This window comes from Petromyzon marinus, chromosome 66 (assembly GCF_048934315.1).
Source record: "Petromyzon marinus isolate PM22_M1 ecotype Great Lakes invasive population chromosome 66, UKy_Petmar_22M1.pri1.0, whole genome shotgun sequence".
Lineage (NCBI taxonomy): Eukaryota > Metazoa > Chordata > Hyperoartia > Petromyzontiformes > Petromyzontidae > Petromyzon > Petromyzon marinus.
Window position 1 is genome coordinate 6367303 of NC_133732.1, and position 16400 is coordinate 6383702.

Consider the following 16400-nt stretch of genomic DNA (forward strand, 5'->3'; position numbering starts at 1 on the left):
ACCTATCCATCCACTCACCCAACCACTCACCCACCCACTCATCTACTCACTCAACTACTAACCTACCCACTCACCTATCCACTCTACCAACCACTCACCCAACCACTCACTCACCTATCCACTCACTCACCCACTCACCCACACACCCACTCACTAACCTACTCATCCACCCACTCACCTACTCATCCACCCACTCACCTACTCACCCACTCACTCACCTATCCAATCACCCACTCAACCACCCCACTCACTCACCCACTCACTCACCTACTCACCGACCCACTCACTCACCTATCCACCCACCCACTCACCTACTAACCCACCCACTCACCCACTCACCTACTCACCCACCCATTCATCCGCCTACTCACTCACCTACTCACCCAATCACTCACCTGCTCACTCGCCCACCCACCCACCCACTCACCCAACCACTTACCTACTCAACCACGCACTCACCTATCCACTCACCCATTCACCCATTCACCCACCCACTCACTCACCTATCCACTCACTCACTTACACACCCACTCCACATATGCACCCAGTTTAGATTTTTCACATTCCTCAAGGAGCTTAATTGAATCTGTCTGACCTTCACTCAACGCATGTTTGGTCAGGGTGTGACCGACTGTTCACAAATGTGCACCTCGAAATGTGGCTTTTTTAAGTTCCCGTCATCAACACGTCAATATATAAGCATCGACGAGCTAATGTGGCACTTGGCTATAACTCCACACACTCGCAAGATTCGTAAAGCGCTGCAACGCGTCCTCTCGTAGCTTAGACCCGACGTCATTGTTGTAAGTCAGTAGCTAGGCACGGCTGGTGAATCTGCCAGTCTTCCGAGTCAAGTCAACTCACAACACCTGGGGTCTGTCGCGGGACCTCCTGTCGGCGAGCCTTCGACGCTTCACGTGGCCTCAAAGTGCACCTAGCCTGGCACAAGCGCCGTGGTGACATCACCGCTTCTTTAGTGGCGAACGGGTGCTGCTGTTGTTTTCTTCGAAGACCTTTGCCCGCTATAATAAAGACACCGCGTAGGTGGACAACACGAACGCTGAACATTCAAAATATGTTGATGTCTACCAATTTGTTTTAAACCTCACAAGGTAAGAGCGACCATGAACCCCCACGCTTTTATATCCATTGCCACTTGCGCGTTTAATTGTCACAGAGTAACGTTAACTATTAGGGAGTGTATTAAGTTACCCGCGGTCGACCGGTGGTATAGTAATTGATGTTGTTGATTGAAAGTAGGCAAGCAAATGTCATTGAGAAACGAGTAGCTGGAAATCCGTATGACGTGCCTTTAACCACATGGCATTCATCCAACATTGGTTCATGCCAGCCTAACTATCCTGATGAGACACTCAATGTCGAAACCGATCCAGAGTTTGCTTGCGTTGAACCAATGCTGCTGGAATTACGCGCTCCCAAAAGGCCGTTTGGCTCGTCGGATGTGTAGAAAGTACTTTTATTTATTATTTAGACGGACAAAAAATACGAAGGTGTACTGTCCGCCTGTTTGCTTTGCTGATGTAACCTCCGATCAGCACGGTTGACTATGTACGGTGCGAAAGAAGTTCAACACACGTACATAACAAGTGCCGTGTGTGGTTAATGCAGACATGATTCCTTGCGAAAGGTGTCTGTTTTGTGTTTGAACATTTTAACGCCTTCATTTGAAGCTTTTGTGACTGCAGGAATCCATACTCTTTGGTTGTTTCGGTAACGTCACGTAGGTATATGTTATACCTAGGTATATTTTATACCTACGTGACGTTACCGAAAGAATGGAAGAGTATTTTAATGCCTGTTTTATTGCCAGAAAGGGGAAAACCAATTTCGATTTAAAGCTTTCGTGACTGCAATGATTCATCTTCTTTGGTTCTTTCGGTAAAGTCACGTACATATTATTATTAATACATATTATTGTGTTATTTTATTTTATCAATTTATTATTTTATTCTCATTCTACGTAACTTTACCGAAAGAACCAAAGAAGGGAAAACCTATTGTTATAGCCTTTGAGGAAGTCCGCTGTATTTACTGTGTTGAACTTGGCACGTAGCCAAACGCGCTAATCGGAGGTGCGGGGAAAGGACAGCAAACGAAACATAAACAGCAGTTATAAAGATATTAGTTTTCAATTTAGATTTAAAAGTGCAGTGGCACTGAGGCGAAAGAGTGATCAAAGCTACCACGTGGATTAACATAGAGGGGCCGTCCATAAATGACGTCACGCGATTTTGGACGATTTTTGACCCCCCCTCGTCACACGGCGTCACAAAAAGTCAGACCCCCCTCAAATATGACGTCACAAAGCTCTACCCCCCCCCCCAAACCATATTTCCATTTTGGAAAATAAAACATGCTTCAAATCACTTTAAACTATTGTCATTGCAGTGCGTATTTAATGTGGCGCTGCACTCTGATGTTGTAGGAGAAAACATTTATTAAAAAGGAGGCGTTGGAAAGCAGAAATTTTCCATAAAGTTTAGTTGAAAATATTCAACGTCTAACTAAAACTGCAGATGTTCAGAATATTATGTTGAAATTCTCTTATAATGATATATAAAAAGTAATTATGACTATAAAAAAATACTTGAAACTTTATAGTAGAACGAAGCAAAATGGAGAGTACAATTATAACAATCGCATGTTTATTCCACAGAATGAAAAGCCCTGGTAGAATCATTAGACTCAAAATGTTTAATAACAATCATAAAAAAATTTTACAAAATGTATGCTTTTCCATTCTCCCATGGAGGAAGCAAAATGCTCCTTCATGGAATAAATAAAAGGTGACCTTAGTAGATGTGAATAATCAAACAGTCAATAATGAAAATAAAATAAAAATTGTGTTGTTATAACAGTTCTGTTGAATTAATATGTTTTTAAAGTTGCGCATTTTGATGTGACGTCACATTTCTCAAACCCCCGCTCGTCACACATCCTCACAAATGTCTGACCCCCCCTCCCCCCCCCCTCGGTGCGTGACGTCATTTATGGACAGCCCCAGATCGCAGGATCTGGAGATGGCGATTGCTTTTTTGGAGAATTTCATCCAGCAGTGGCTTGATCATTGGCTCATGATATCTTTGGTCTTGTTGGGTAGTCCTAGTTACCGTCACTCAGTCAATGTTGACTCAAAATAAAACTAACAATTTTGTTGACAAGGTATTGTCGTCAGCAAAGAAGAAACAGAGCAGCCAAGCCTAAAAAGCTATTGGCCCAAAGTGCACATAGCCTGGCACAAGCGTGGTAACGTCACCGCCACTCAGTGGTCAATGGCGGTTGTTGTTATTGGCCCCAAGTCACCTCGCTTGCTGTGCCAGACTTACACGGCAAAAACAAATGCTGGACAGGATTAACCCACAGGCTAACGAGGCCTTAGGCTGCGTTGTAGGCCCTCCTGTAAGACTCTCCGTCCCACCGTTTGTATGTTGAATTTCTATCGCACCGTACCAATCCAACCGTCCTGATCGGAGGTAAAATGTTTACCTTGATTCGAATGCCTTTCTTAGTTTACACATTTTCTTCGCCATGTGTAGTCATGCATTCTTAGGGCCTTCCCTCCTACCAGACTTAGGCCCCTCGTAACTTTAATCCCCCGTTGGGTAAAACCGGGGAGCATTAGCTGTGCAGGCGTGTCTCGATTAACGAGCGAGATACATCACGGGACCTTCTTGCCAGTATCAAAATCTAAGAATTGGTTTTAACTTTGTTGGTGTTACCCTTTCTGCCCATAAAACAGGTGTTAAGATGGTAAAACAACAGAAACCTTTTGGGGCCGTCCATAAATGACGTCACGCACCTGGGGGGAGGGGATCAGACATTTGTGACGAGCAATGTGACGTCACATCAAAATGCGCAACTTTAAATAAATATAGACAACGCGTTCTACTTATATTCTTGGTTCTTTCGGTAAAGTCACGTAGAAGGGAAACAATAAAATAATAAAAATATAAAACAACACAATTCTCACGACGTTTTGACTGCAACAATCATCATCAGGTGTGAATACCACAGTGAGAAAATTTGAAAAAAGTGGCGGTTTTTCAAATTTTCTTGCTGTGGTTTTCACACCTGATGATGATTGCTTGTGTTGCAATCGAAACGTCGTGAGAATTGTATTGTTTTATATTTTTATTATTTTATTGTTTCCCTTCTACGTGGTGGTGACTTTACCGAAAGAACCAAGAATATGAATCCCTGCAGTCACGAAAGCTTTAAATCAAAACGTTCTACTTAATTAAATAGACTTTTTAATAAATGTTTTCTCCTACAACATCGGAGTGCAGCGCCACATTAAATACGCACTACAATGACAATAGTTTAAAGCGATTTGAAGCATGTTTAAAAAAAAATGTTGGGGGAGGGGGGGCAGAGCTTTGTGACGTCATATTTGAGGGGGGGCTGACTTTTTTGTGACGCCGTGTGACGAGGGAGGGGGAGGGGTCAAAAATCGTCCAAAATCTCGTGACGTAATTTATGGACGACCCCTTTGCAAGGAATCATGTCTGCATTAACCAGGCGTATTTGTGGACATGCAAACAAATATCATGCTCTGGTAATGTATGATGCATTGTCTTTGAAACTGATTGGTCCATATCAAAGACAGCTTTCTTTAGAGCCTCGTCTCAAACAGTGTTAGACCATAGAACGCCAAAAGGCGAACAGCACAAAGCCAATGCCACTCTCAGGGCATTTAGAGCTCGGGGTGAGCAGCTACATCGTGCGAAGTATGTTGCCAGTATCGTGATCACTTCCCGAAAATTGCTCTGTAAGTGAACAATTGTTAAACGATCGTCGTTTTCCCACTGACTACCGTGTTAAAATGTGAGATATGTTTCAGCCCTAAAATGTTCCAACTTTTGTTACACGAGATACACAAATTACCGTATAATTTTTTAATAAAAATTCAATTGTAACACTGACAACCCTTGATAAACCACAGGGCAAGATCCCCCGTAGAGTCTATATCACCTCCTCACTCTCCACTGTCTCCCTCTCTCCGTCTCATCCACACAAACCTCTCCCCTCCAAAGACAAGGATCTCCTTTATAGCCTTAACAGACTGTAGGGGAAAGTGGTGTTAGCGAGCACCTATGAAGGCCGGCAGGGCAAACGAGGGTGTGGGTGGCCAGCACCACACCCGGCCACCTTTGTCTCCCTAGTGGCGATGTTTACACATCACACCAGGTACTCATTTAAGGCTGAGTCGACCTAGTGGTTGCCCAAGACCGGTTCAGATAATCGTCACGTGGTGGTGTTGCCCGGGAGCGGGAATCGAACTCGGGTCGCTGGGTTCTTAGCGTGGCGCGCTAACCACTACCCTCCCCACACACACGTACACCATAACACACACACAGTGTACACACAAACGTGTACACACACACCACAGGTGTACACACACACCACAGGTGTACACACACACCACAGGTGTACACACACACCACAAGTGTACACACACACCACAGGTGTACACACACACCACAGGTGTACACACACCAACAGGCTACAATGTTCTAACATTGAGATTTTTTTTCCGTCCTTTTTTTAGTGCGCCCAGATTGATCAAATACTACAATGAACGTCCAGCCAAAACTCAGCCGAGCAAACGAGCCAAATAATCATCACGCTGGGATTCAGCAGGACGTGATCCCAACAGCAAGTTACAGAAGCCAACTGTTCTTCTTCCTTGGCACTCACGGCACTCTTTCCAAGGCACAAGCGTGTGTCATCCAGGACAGAATTATCAAGTCAATATGGCGTATTTGGCCTTCCTCACTGCTGTGAGTATACGAACAGAATAAACATTTCACTGCTGCTCGAGGCGAACGTCTGGGGCGCCGCGGTGGCGAGATGTTATCTCGTTCGCCTGGATAGCCGGAGCGCGTGGGTTCTACCCCGACCCTGGCGCCTGCTGTATACAGTATTTGGAGTTTGTGAATCCCCCCCACTACCCCCCTGGTGGTCAAGTGGATTTTTCTCTGGGACCTCCAGTTTTCCCCTCCATAGAATCAACGTGCGTTTAGATTATTTGGCCACTTTAAATTACCACGCAATAAGCCACTTCGTTGAGCGATCATTTGTGGCCAGGTTGCTCCAGAAAAAGAGCCATATAGGTCAACTAGAGGAAAGTACCCGGCATTGCCCGGGTCTTAAAAATATTTCAAAACTACTCTTAAAAATCTAACAGCAGTGCGTACTGACTGTGGTGGTACCTGCTATGATTACAGCAGTGCATACTGTGGTGGTGCCTGCTATGATTACAGCAGTGCATACTGTGGTGGTACCTGCTATGATTACAGAAGTGCATACTGACTGTGGTGGTACCTGCTATGATTACAGCAGTGCATACTGACTGTGGTGGTACCTGCTATGATTACAGCAGTGCTTACTGTGGTGGAACCTGCTATGATTACAGCAGTGCATACCGACTGTGGTGGTACCTGCTATTACTACAGTAGTACATGCTGACTCTATAGCAGTATTTATCGACTGTATAGCACAAAGTACTCACCTGACAGAGTGGCGTGGTGAGGCCTAGTCCCGTGCAGAGCCTCCAGCCTCGCCTAGATTGTCCAGCCGGCCGAGGTGGCACCTTGGCAGGCTGGGGCTGGGCTGCTACCCCTGACCCACCCCCCCCACAGCCACGATCTCCCCGGCCGCTCTGCAGTAATATCTACGGCCTATAGTGGTAGCATCTAGCGACTGTATAGTAGTAATAACTGCACGCATCGGGGTGGGAGGGACATCAATCAGTGAAAAATTAACGTCAGCGTTTAGTGTATTTTATAGAATGTTTAACACGAGAGAAAATGTCCCCCTCACTCCCACTGAAGGCGTGCGACTTGGCATGGGCCGTCCCTCCCACCAACGGCGCGTGAGTTGGTATGGCCGTGCACGCGTCATAAATAAATAAATGGAAAGTCCACAAAAATCACACTAAATCACTAATTAAACGTATTTAAAGTTGGCGGATGTGAAAAAGGAATAGCGCTGGGCTCACCGCGGGGCTTACGGCGTGGTACCTGACTATTTATTTTTTTACGTAAACCCCACCATTGGAGAGCCAAGCGCGTGACCACACAGAAACCCACACACAACCCCCGCCAAAATCCCACACGCAATTATTGACTTTTATATATATAGATGGGCCTTACCTGGTAAAATAAAAAGTTTCGATTCCCGCTCATGGTCAACACGAGTAAAGATTATCTGAACTGGTCCTGGGCCTCACCTAGGTCAACTAAGCCTCAAATAAGTACCTGGTGTAATTTTTAAGCATCACCACTCGGGATACAAAGGCAGCTGGGCGTGGTGCTGGTAACTTGCCGAAGACTAGTACCAGCGGTGTCAAAATAATCTTCTGTGGAACAGGAAGTTCGTGAAGGACGCTGCTGGGCAGTTGGAGGCAGTCGCCCTCCAACAACAACGGAGGGCAGAGAAGTGACGCGCACATAGATCAGAGCGCCATGCGGCTAAAATGCATCTATTTGGCACAGTATGGGGCACAGCTGGTGCATCCTCCAATCATCTCAGTCAACCCATGGCACCTAGGTCTGGCCCGTGACCTCCTGTCAGCGAGACGTTGACAATTCCCGTGGCCCCAAAGTGCACCTGGCCTGGCACATGCACCATGGTGACGTCACCACCATTTATGTTTATGTCTGCGTGTACGCGTTGTGTGTGCTCTCAAACCAGGTACTCTGTGTCTTGATTGGAGGAGTGCATACGGCACAAGGATTTTGCAATCGCTCCACACAATATGAACTGAATGGCCTGTGCTGTGATCAATGTCCTTCTGGTAAGAAATCAAAATAATTTTAGAAACAAAACCGATCATGAATGTTGAACTTCTTTCGCACCATACATAGCCAACCGTGATACATGGAGGTGGGGGAATCATCAACGCTACAGCACCATTAACTGTGGTACACACCAATGCTTAAGTGGCCAATTTCCAAATTGCATTCCTCTCACGCAAAATGTTCTCCCCTTCTTGCATTGTCAGTAAGCATTCTTCGTGAAACCCTTATTTAAAAAAAAACTTCCTGGCCACGGCCTAATGCTAATGAATGGTAGCCCATCTGACCCTCTACCGTCGGCCCTTGATACCTCAAATCTTCTGGGCATCCTCCCCTTCCCCAATGTCTCTTTCTGCATGTTGACCACCTCCAACATCAACGCATTAACCTCGACAACAAGCTCTAATGTTCATGTTTTTTTAATAATTATTGTATTGGGACTTTTGATGCGATTGCATTTAGGTGCTGTGGATATTGACGTTTTTGTTGACTAATGCTAGTTCTCTGTAGGCTCAGATTAACATGGGTACCCTACTTTGAACAATCTTGCATGCGTGTTGAACAGTTTTCACACCGTACATTGTCAATCGTTGCTATCCTTCGTATGGCCAGCCACGGTGTACCATCAAGTTGTAAAAATGAACAGGCGCTAACAGACGTCATTTTGCATGAGTGTCCATGTTCGTGATTGGGTGACAGGACACTTTCGATCCGCCTGGTGCACCGCGGACTCGCCGACTGACTGCCAGCCATGCCCTGAGGGCACCTACAACTCGGAGTACAACATTTACCCCAGATGCGAATACTGCATGCGCTGCATTCCAGGTGAATTTACAATAGTTCATCCGAGTTTGACACACGCCATGTTATTAATTTTACAATAGTGTATCATGTGGTTATTAGCAGTGGCGGGCCGTGTATTTTACACCTAGGTCTTCAGTGCGATCCTGCCGCAATTAAACCGCCTTCGAATAACCTCACCATGACGCTTGGGTTATAGGCTGTCGTCAATCGACGTAACCACCCCATATTCACAGTGACTGTAACCTTTATCGAGTGAAATGAAGTGATTGAACACGAGGCTCAGCACCTATGAGAGTTACAATACACTAATTGCAGAGGACATGAATACATGGTGACTGAAACCATCAAGGATGTACCACTATTACACAGTATGACATGATACTGCATCACAAATAGACATCGCATAGCCCAAATCAATGTCATTGGCAAAGAAAGAAGGACAAACTCACAATAACCAGTCACATTTACTCATACGACCATCAAGCAAGCAAAAATACCTTAAAACACAAATGATACAATCAGGATTCACAGCATTGCCTTTCCCATCCACGTCAAATCCTTTCGACTACTAAGCAGCCATCGTACCGAGGCGTGACATTAATTGCAGCCTGATGTGACTTTTTTTATGAGGTGTGGGGGTGGGGGCTTATTTCAGACCCCTACTTAACACCTTGTGCCACATGTGCAGTCGTGTCAGAGTGATGGTGGACTCATAATTTTTAGAATTTGCGTAAATACATTGGTATTCGCGCCCCAGATGACAATTTGGCCTGTTTAGCTGTGTCCAGTTGGTGGAGCATGCATACCTCTAATTGACATTTTACCAGCTCAATCTAGCCCAATAAATAAATTATTAATCTTTAACTTACACGCCATGCTTGAAGAATAAAACCTTTAAAAGATGTCTGTGTCGTTTGTAGGGTTACACCAGGTGAAGATGGAGAACTGCACACCTACTCGGAACACAAGGTATGTGTAAGATCATAAATAATAATTTTATGAGTACATATATGTGTGTGAGAGCGCGTTTGTGTGTGTGTGTGTGTAGCTATAATATGCCGTGCCACCCTTTATAGGTGCTCGCTAATAGTCTATACATGCCATCTTATCGGCTTACGCAGTCTATAGAAGTATCCAAGCCGTTCGGCACTCATGCCCCCTGGTTGTGTCTCTTTAACTCGCCACAGGTGTGGCTGTGAGAAGGACGAGAACATCACGAAATTTTCAAAGCAGGGCACCTTGTTCTGGTGCTGTCCAAAATGCCCAGCGGGCATGGAGACTCTGAACGAATGTGAGAAACCAATCTTCATCACCGTCCTCATCGGTTCACCATAAAAGCACGCACATGTCACGCATGTGGTACAAGCACAATACTGGAATCCCCCCCCCCCCCCCCGCTATACGTAATGGATGCGTTCCTTGGAAATGCTACTTAACTCTAAATTATTTCATCAGGCAAACTATAATTTCCCATGTTACAATCAGGGGTCGCGTTCCTAGCCGATATGTCATGAAGTGTACAAAAATCCATATTATAAGTTAGCATATTTTAACTCATAAATACAAATAATTTGACAAAACTTACCAGACATGATTGAAGACCTTGCTGATCAAGGCCTCTTGAGTGAGCAGTGGTGTGGAGTTATGCAGACAAAGGGGCCTCTTCACCGTGATTTTTCTTGAGGTCTTCAAACGTTGAGTATTTTCCTGGATGTTCAACTTACGAATCAGCACGCTATGCTGAAGCTTTCGTGACTGCAAGGATTCATACCCTTGGTTTTTTTCGGTAAAGACACGTAGGTAAAAGTGTGTCTACACACTTAAGCGGTTGTGCTTTTGCTACGTTGTCCCCAACTGAAGAAGGACGCTTGGGTTGCGCCCAAAACGTCGTGATTTAATTTAGTTGTTTTCATTTATTTTATTTAATCTTTTACCTACGTGACTTTACAAAACAACAAAGAGTACGCTATGCTGAGTTTGATCTTCAATCCCAGACACTTACAAGTCTTTCCATATATTCTACCATTTCACATCTGCTCCGAGTTATACCGATAGACCTCGTCTACCTGGCCACAAATGATAGCCCGATAAATTGGCTTATCATGTGGAAATTTACAGCAGCCAAATACTGTAAATGCACGTTGATTCTAAATGTGGAGAGAAAAATCGGAGGACCTGGAGAAAAATCCACTTGACCAGGGTCAGGATCGAACCCACGACCTCCTGTGTACCAGGCGAGGTAGGTAACATTGAGCTTTCATTTGCGATAGCCAGGTCGCTTCTGAAAAACAACTATATCGTACCTCAGTGGGCCTTACCTGGTAAAAAAAAAAAGTTTAATTTATAGATGATGGTCTGGGTTAACACCGTCTCACCTCTCTACCCACCCTCCAGGTTCCTTTACAGATTTCGTCACCACGTGCAGCCCCTGTCCTCCAGGCACGTTTAGTGACCATCCCGGGTCCCGCTGCCGAAACTGCACACGGTGGGTTCAATGCAGAACACTTTGCGACGTCTCCCTTTCCCCGGTGCTAACCGCACGCCGTGGTAAGAATGTGAAAGGTTGACTGACGGAGTCACCCGTAAAACGACTTTTGGTTGGGGGTCTGCACCACCTCTGCCACTCTCCGTGGTCACAGATTGCGGCGAAGAATTCAAAGTCGCCCTGGAGATGTCACCTGACGGTGAAATTATCTTACACGTCTTCTGAAACTGTTGGCCGTGCGCGTGTGTCTGTGTCTTTGTGAAGCTGTGAACGAGAGCTGGCTCCGTGTACGAACGCCACCGACGCCGTCTGCAGCGGTACGATGATTCTACGTGCACACGGCAGTGGTTTAGTAACAACAAGGGATGATGTACATGTTCTTCATCGATACTTCTCCGGGGTGTACTTTATCAATGTGTGTGTGTGTTGTTGTTATCCAGGCCCAGATGTATCTGCAAATAGCAAAGCACATGCAGCGATAGCTGCAGGAGCAGCAGTGAGTCTCTCCCTCTTGGTTACTGTGCTGATGGTGCTGATGTTGCTCCATTCGCGTCGTGCTTCCGTTCAACACAAGGATGCCCCTCTGAGCGACTCCAGTGCCATGGATAATTTTTCCACCCAAGGCTCCTTAGCAACCCTGCAACGCCCAGACGAAGTTCAGTCAATGCTGAATGCGTGCAATGACATCGAATAAATCGTCGAGTGAGTGTGTGTACAATGGAAATGAATCTGAGACAAACGGATATTAGCCCTGTTGTCAGACCCCTCCTAGTCTTTATAAAGGCCTCAATACCTGAGGCCTGTTAAGAGGCGTGAGCACTGAGATACATCTGGCTTCATGATAGAGCTTCTCTACAGTTCTTGTACGGTTATCATCATCAGCTAACACAATACGCATTAGCATTGTTGTGGAGAATATAAGTAACAAATAGATAAGCACACAAAATATTATCCTTTGCAATTTTCTCCCTGCAGATAAATACGTGAGCATTTTTGTTTATATGTCCTATCAGCCGCACGGCCTTCTGGGTTTGCTTAACTTCAGCAGCATTGGTTCAATACGAGACAACTCTGGACCGGGTTTCTGACTTTCAACTTGTCCAGACTCATTTGGTCAAGTTCACCTTCAACACACACACACAACACACACGCGCGCATAACCCAGTCCATTACCTGCCTCTGTGAGCCAAGACATCGGCGATCGTGACCTTCCTTCCATTTAGCTCTGCCCATGACATTTATACTCAAGAACTTTGCAAGGCATTCTCCCAGATGCATTCCAAATTATTCACATATCTTGCGCAACTTTGCCGGAAGCCTTCCACGGCTTCTTTGTGGTGCCTGTAACGTCCCCAGTCAAAATATCTCTTCGTTTTTTTAATAAAATGTCCATGAAATCGAACGTTCCTTTCCCATCTTGTCTGTCCGCAATCTCTTTTCCTTCAAAAAAAAATACATTTCTGTTGCTTTTGGTTCAATTTGTGGTGTCTCCTTTTACATCCATAAAGAAGAACTGGATGATACGTAGCACTGCAATATTCTGATTATTGTCATTAATAACCTTATTTTTCAATATAGATCCCATTTTCTGATAAAACAGTATGTGTGTATGTATTTCATTTACCTACACAAAGCGTTTATTCAGGAACAAATTCCTCAAATCTTAATTGCGGCACAACACTAACGTACACTGTACCGAGGACCAAACACACATAGACTCACAATGAGACCCTTAGACTCACACAGAGACCCTTAGACTCACACAGAGACGCTTAGACTCACACAGAGACTCATAGACTCGCAGAGAGACCCATAGATTCGCATAGGCTCGCATAGGGACCTATATACTCACATAGACTCTCGACCTTGACTGACATAGACTAATTTTCTCACATGGAGACCCAGCCTTGTAGATATACCTATACACTTACACAGAGACCCAGACTCACAGAGCGACTCACGTTGAGACACATAGACTCAGACAGAGAACCATAGACTCACTCAACTCATTTACTCACACGGAGACCCAGCCTTGTAGATATACCTATACACTTACACAGAGACCCTTAGACTCACAGAGCGACTCACGCAGAGACACATAGACTCAGACAGAGAACCATGGACTCACTCAGAGACCCATAGACTCACACAGAGACCCATAGACTCACTCATAGGCCAAGGACTCACACAGATACCCTTGGACGCACGGAAACTCACACAGCGACTCATAGACTCACATGGAGATCCCTAGACTCGCACAGAGAATCAAACTCAGTGTAAACTGTGAGCATTTTTCTATATTAAAGCCACAAACATCTGGAATTCCATCTCTTCAAAAATCTCCACGGTTACTCTCCCATCGAAATCACTATTTGATGCGAAGCTGTCAATTCTTTCTCACGTCATTTGCATTTAACACCACATATCCTTGTCTTTACATATTAACACGATCATAATGGTGTTTTATAGTCTCATTTAGAATGTTGTCCTGTAATCGATTTAGAAAGAATCTTCCTGAACCGATTTGTGCTTTAGGGAATTTACGTTTTAACTTTTGCTTAATATTTATTTTAACTTGCAATATATGTGATTCTTCACGTGATAGTTGTTTTTGTCTCGATAACTTTGTTGATGTACTCCAATCGGGCCTGTAAAACATGATTGTAGCTCTGAATTTAAATCTTCTTAGGCAAAGGCAAGATTGTAATGCTATTTAACGTGATGGGGGAATTCCGCACGACAGTAAACATATAAGGGCATTTGCCAGAACCATTATCTTCTTCTTTGGTTCTTTCGGTAAAGTCACGTAGAATGAGAATAAAATAATAAATTGATAAAATAAAATAACACAATAATATTCTCACGACGTTTCGGAGGACAGCGCTGTCCTCCAGACAGTCTCGTCCCCTTCACCTGATGAAGGCCGCTTGTGTTGTGGCCGAAACGTCGTGAGAATATTATTGTTATTTTATTTTATCAATTTATTATTTTATTCTCATTCTACCTGACTTTACCGAAAGAACCAAAGAAGATGAATCCTTGCAGTCACGAAAGCTTTAAATCGAAATTTAACCATTATCTTGTGTAATTAAATCTGGGTGCAATCATTAAATTGTATATCACTAGCAGGAAGTACCCAGCTTTATCCAGGGGGAAAAAAAACACACATATTTCAAAGCTTGTGCTCTCTTAAAAAAAAACCCATAACGTATACACAAATACTAAACAGGTTTTTCCTTAGCCCGTTCTACTGCAGTGCCTGTGCAGTCTCTGGCTTTCCTTGACACACGCTGCTTTGGGGTTTCCTCAGCCTGTGCCTGGAAGGGGCATTCCTTGTTTGCTGTTGAGACAGCCGCTACTCTTCTACCGTTTGTGTTGTGCACCACGGTGCCACCGCTCTCTTCGTGTTTGTTGTTTTATTTTTGGATTTTTTTTATTTTTCAACAAAATTAATAAGTCGATAAGCAAGCGTGTTTGCCTTGCTAGGGGCAACCGCGAGTCAGAGTTCTGCTCACGTGCAGATGTTTACTTTAGCACGCGGCTCTAATGTATCATTACGACGATCAGCAGACATTGTACAAGTTTGATGTTACTAGCTTAGATATAAGACATCGATATTACTGTAGAAACAATCACAGTATTTTATAAGTTTTGGTTGGTATTACAATCCAATGAATACTTTGGGTGGAATTTTAAGGTGAATTATCATACAAATCAACGCATTGTATCTATGTCCAACGCATTGAGCATGTATTACTCCGTGTAACCATTAAAGGCTATTCTTGGCTGATATGTGTCTAACTTGTTCTACTTCAATGCTAATACAGTACATTACTACACTCTACTGGGATGCTGGCATGGTGTAGTCGTTAACGATTTGAGCTTTCAAATCGGAGGTTGCTGGTTCGATTTTCGTCTCCCGGTGCGGCACTTGATTCATGGGATAGTTTCTTAGATATGTGTATATATGTAGGCCAGTGGTTCTTAACCTGGGTTCGATCGAACCCCAGGGGTTCGGTGAGTCGATCTCAGGGGTTCGGCAGAGCCCCCGCCACGGAGGTCCGGACACACTTGAATTATTGTGTAAATTTGTGATGACACACACGGCCCGCTTGGCCATCACTGGCTGCAGATGATCATGCTACACTGCTTGGCCAATCAGCGCTGCAGGGAATTTAGTGCGTACTCAGTAGTCAACGTGTGACTGTTGTTGTCGTACGTCGTGTGATTTCTTTAATATTTTATCCATACTAACTATGTCGGGCAAAAGAAGAAAGTGGTCGGACGAATATGTACAACATGGATTCTCATGTATCACGGAACGTGATGGGAGTGAGCGTCCTATCTGCATGATTTGCAACGCCAAGTTGAGCAACTCTAGTCTTGCACCGGCAAAACTAAAGGAACACTTCTTGAAGCTGCATGGAGACGGGGAATACAAGAACACAACACTTGCTGAATTCAGGGTGAAGAGAGCCAGATTCGATGAAAGGGCCACTCTGCCTGCTCTTGGATTTGTACCTGTTAACAAACCTATCCTGACAGCATCGTACGAAGTTGCTTACCTGATCGCAAAGCAGGGCAAGCCACACACCATTGGTGAAACACTTGTGAAACCAGCTGCATTAAAGATGGCGAATCTGATACTCGGAACAGCGGCCGAAGGTAAATTATCCCAAATTCCCCTTTCAAATGACACCGTCAGTGACAGAATAGAAGACATGAGTAAAGACATCTTGGCTCAAGTAGTCGCGGATCTGATTTCAAGCCCGGCAAAATTCAGCCTTCAACTCGACGAAACCACAGACGTTTCTGATCTAAGCCAGCTTGCTGTTTTTGTACGCTATGTGAAAGACGACATGATAAAAGAAGAGTTTTTATTTTGTAAGCCTCTTACAACAACAACGAAGGCAGCCGATGTGAAGAAGCTTGTGGATGACTTCTTCAGAGACAACAATCTTTCATGGGATATGGTTTCTGCAGTTTGTACGGACGGAGCTCCAGTCATGCTGGGAAGAAAGTCTGGTTTTGGTGCGCTAGTAAAGGCCGATGCACCACACATCATTGTGACGCATTGTATTCTGCACAGGCATGCGTTGGCAACAAAAACCTTACCTACAAAAATGACAGAAGTATTAAAAACTGTGGTGGAATGTGTGAACTATGTGCGAAAAAGTGCTCTGAGGCACCGCATCTTCAGTGAGCTGTGTAAAGAAATGGGCTCTGAATTTGAGGTACTTCTGCTCCATTCTAATATTCGGTGGTTATCCCGGGGACAGGTGCTGAATCGT

At 44.6% G+C, this 16400-nt stretch overlaps 1 protein-coding gene across 2 annotated transcripts; it reads left to right on the forward strand.

Moving 5' to 3' along the window:
- The first annotated feature begins 580 nt into the window (after positions 1-580).
- Positions 581-14899, forward strand: LOC142905272 (tumor necrosis factor receptor superfamily member 6B-like). Of its 2 annotated transcripts, XM_076054476.1 has the most exons (9): positions 581-1112; positions 5570-5801; positions 7717-7819; positions 8520-8645; positions 9545-9593; positions 9812-9915; positions 11019-11109; positions 11374-11426; positions 11550-14899. In XM_076054476.1, exons 2-9 carry the CDS (start codon positions 5775-5777, stop codon positions 11801-11803), a joined length of 807 nt encoding a protein of 268 aa, XP_075910591.1. In that variant the 5' UTR covers positions 581-1112; positions 5570-5774; the 3' UTR covers positions 11804-14899. The 2 variants fall into 2 exon arrangements, with proteins under 2 accessions (XP_075910591.1, XP_075910590.1); XM_076054475.1 differs by having other exon boundaries at positions 11374-14899.
- The last annotated feature ends 1501 nt before the right edge of the window (positions 14900-16400 follow it).

What these genes read in the sequence shown, in the direction of transcription:
- LOC142905272 (XM_076054475.1), top strand. Translation starts at nt 5,775, where the DNA reads ATGGCGTATTTGGCCTTCCTCACTGCT. An exon ending in CTGCATGCGCTGCATTCCAG is followed by an intron (nt 8,646 to 9,544) that starts GTGAATTTACAA and finishes TGTCGTTTGTAG; the next exon opens with GGTTACACCAGGTGAAGATG. An exon ending in CGCTGCCGAAACTGCACACG is followed by an intron (nt 11,110 to 11,373) that starts GTGGGTTCAATG and finishes GTCTTTGTGAAG; the next exon opens with CTGTGAACGAGAGCTGGCTC.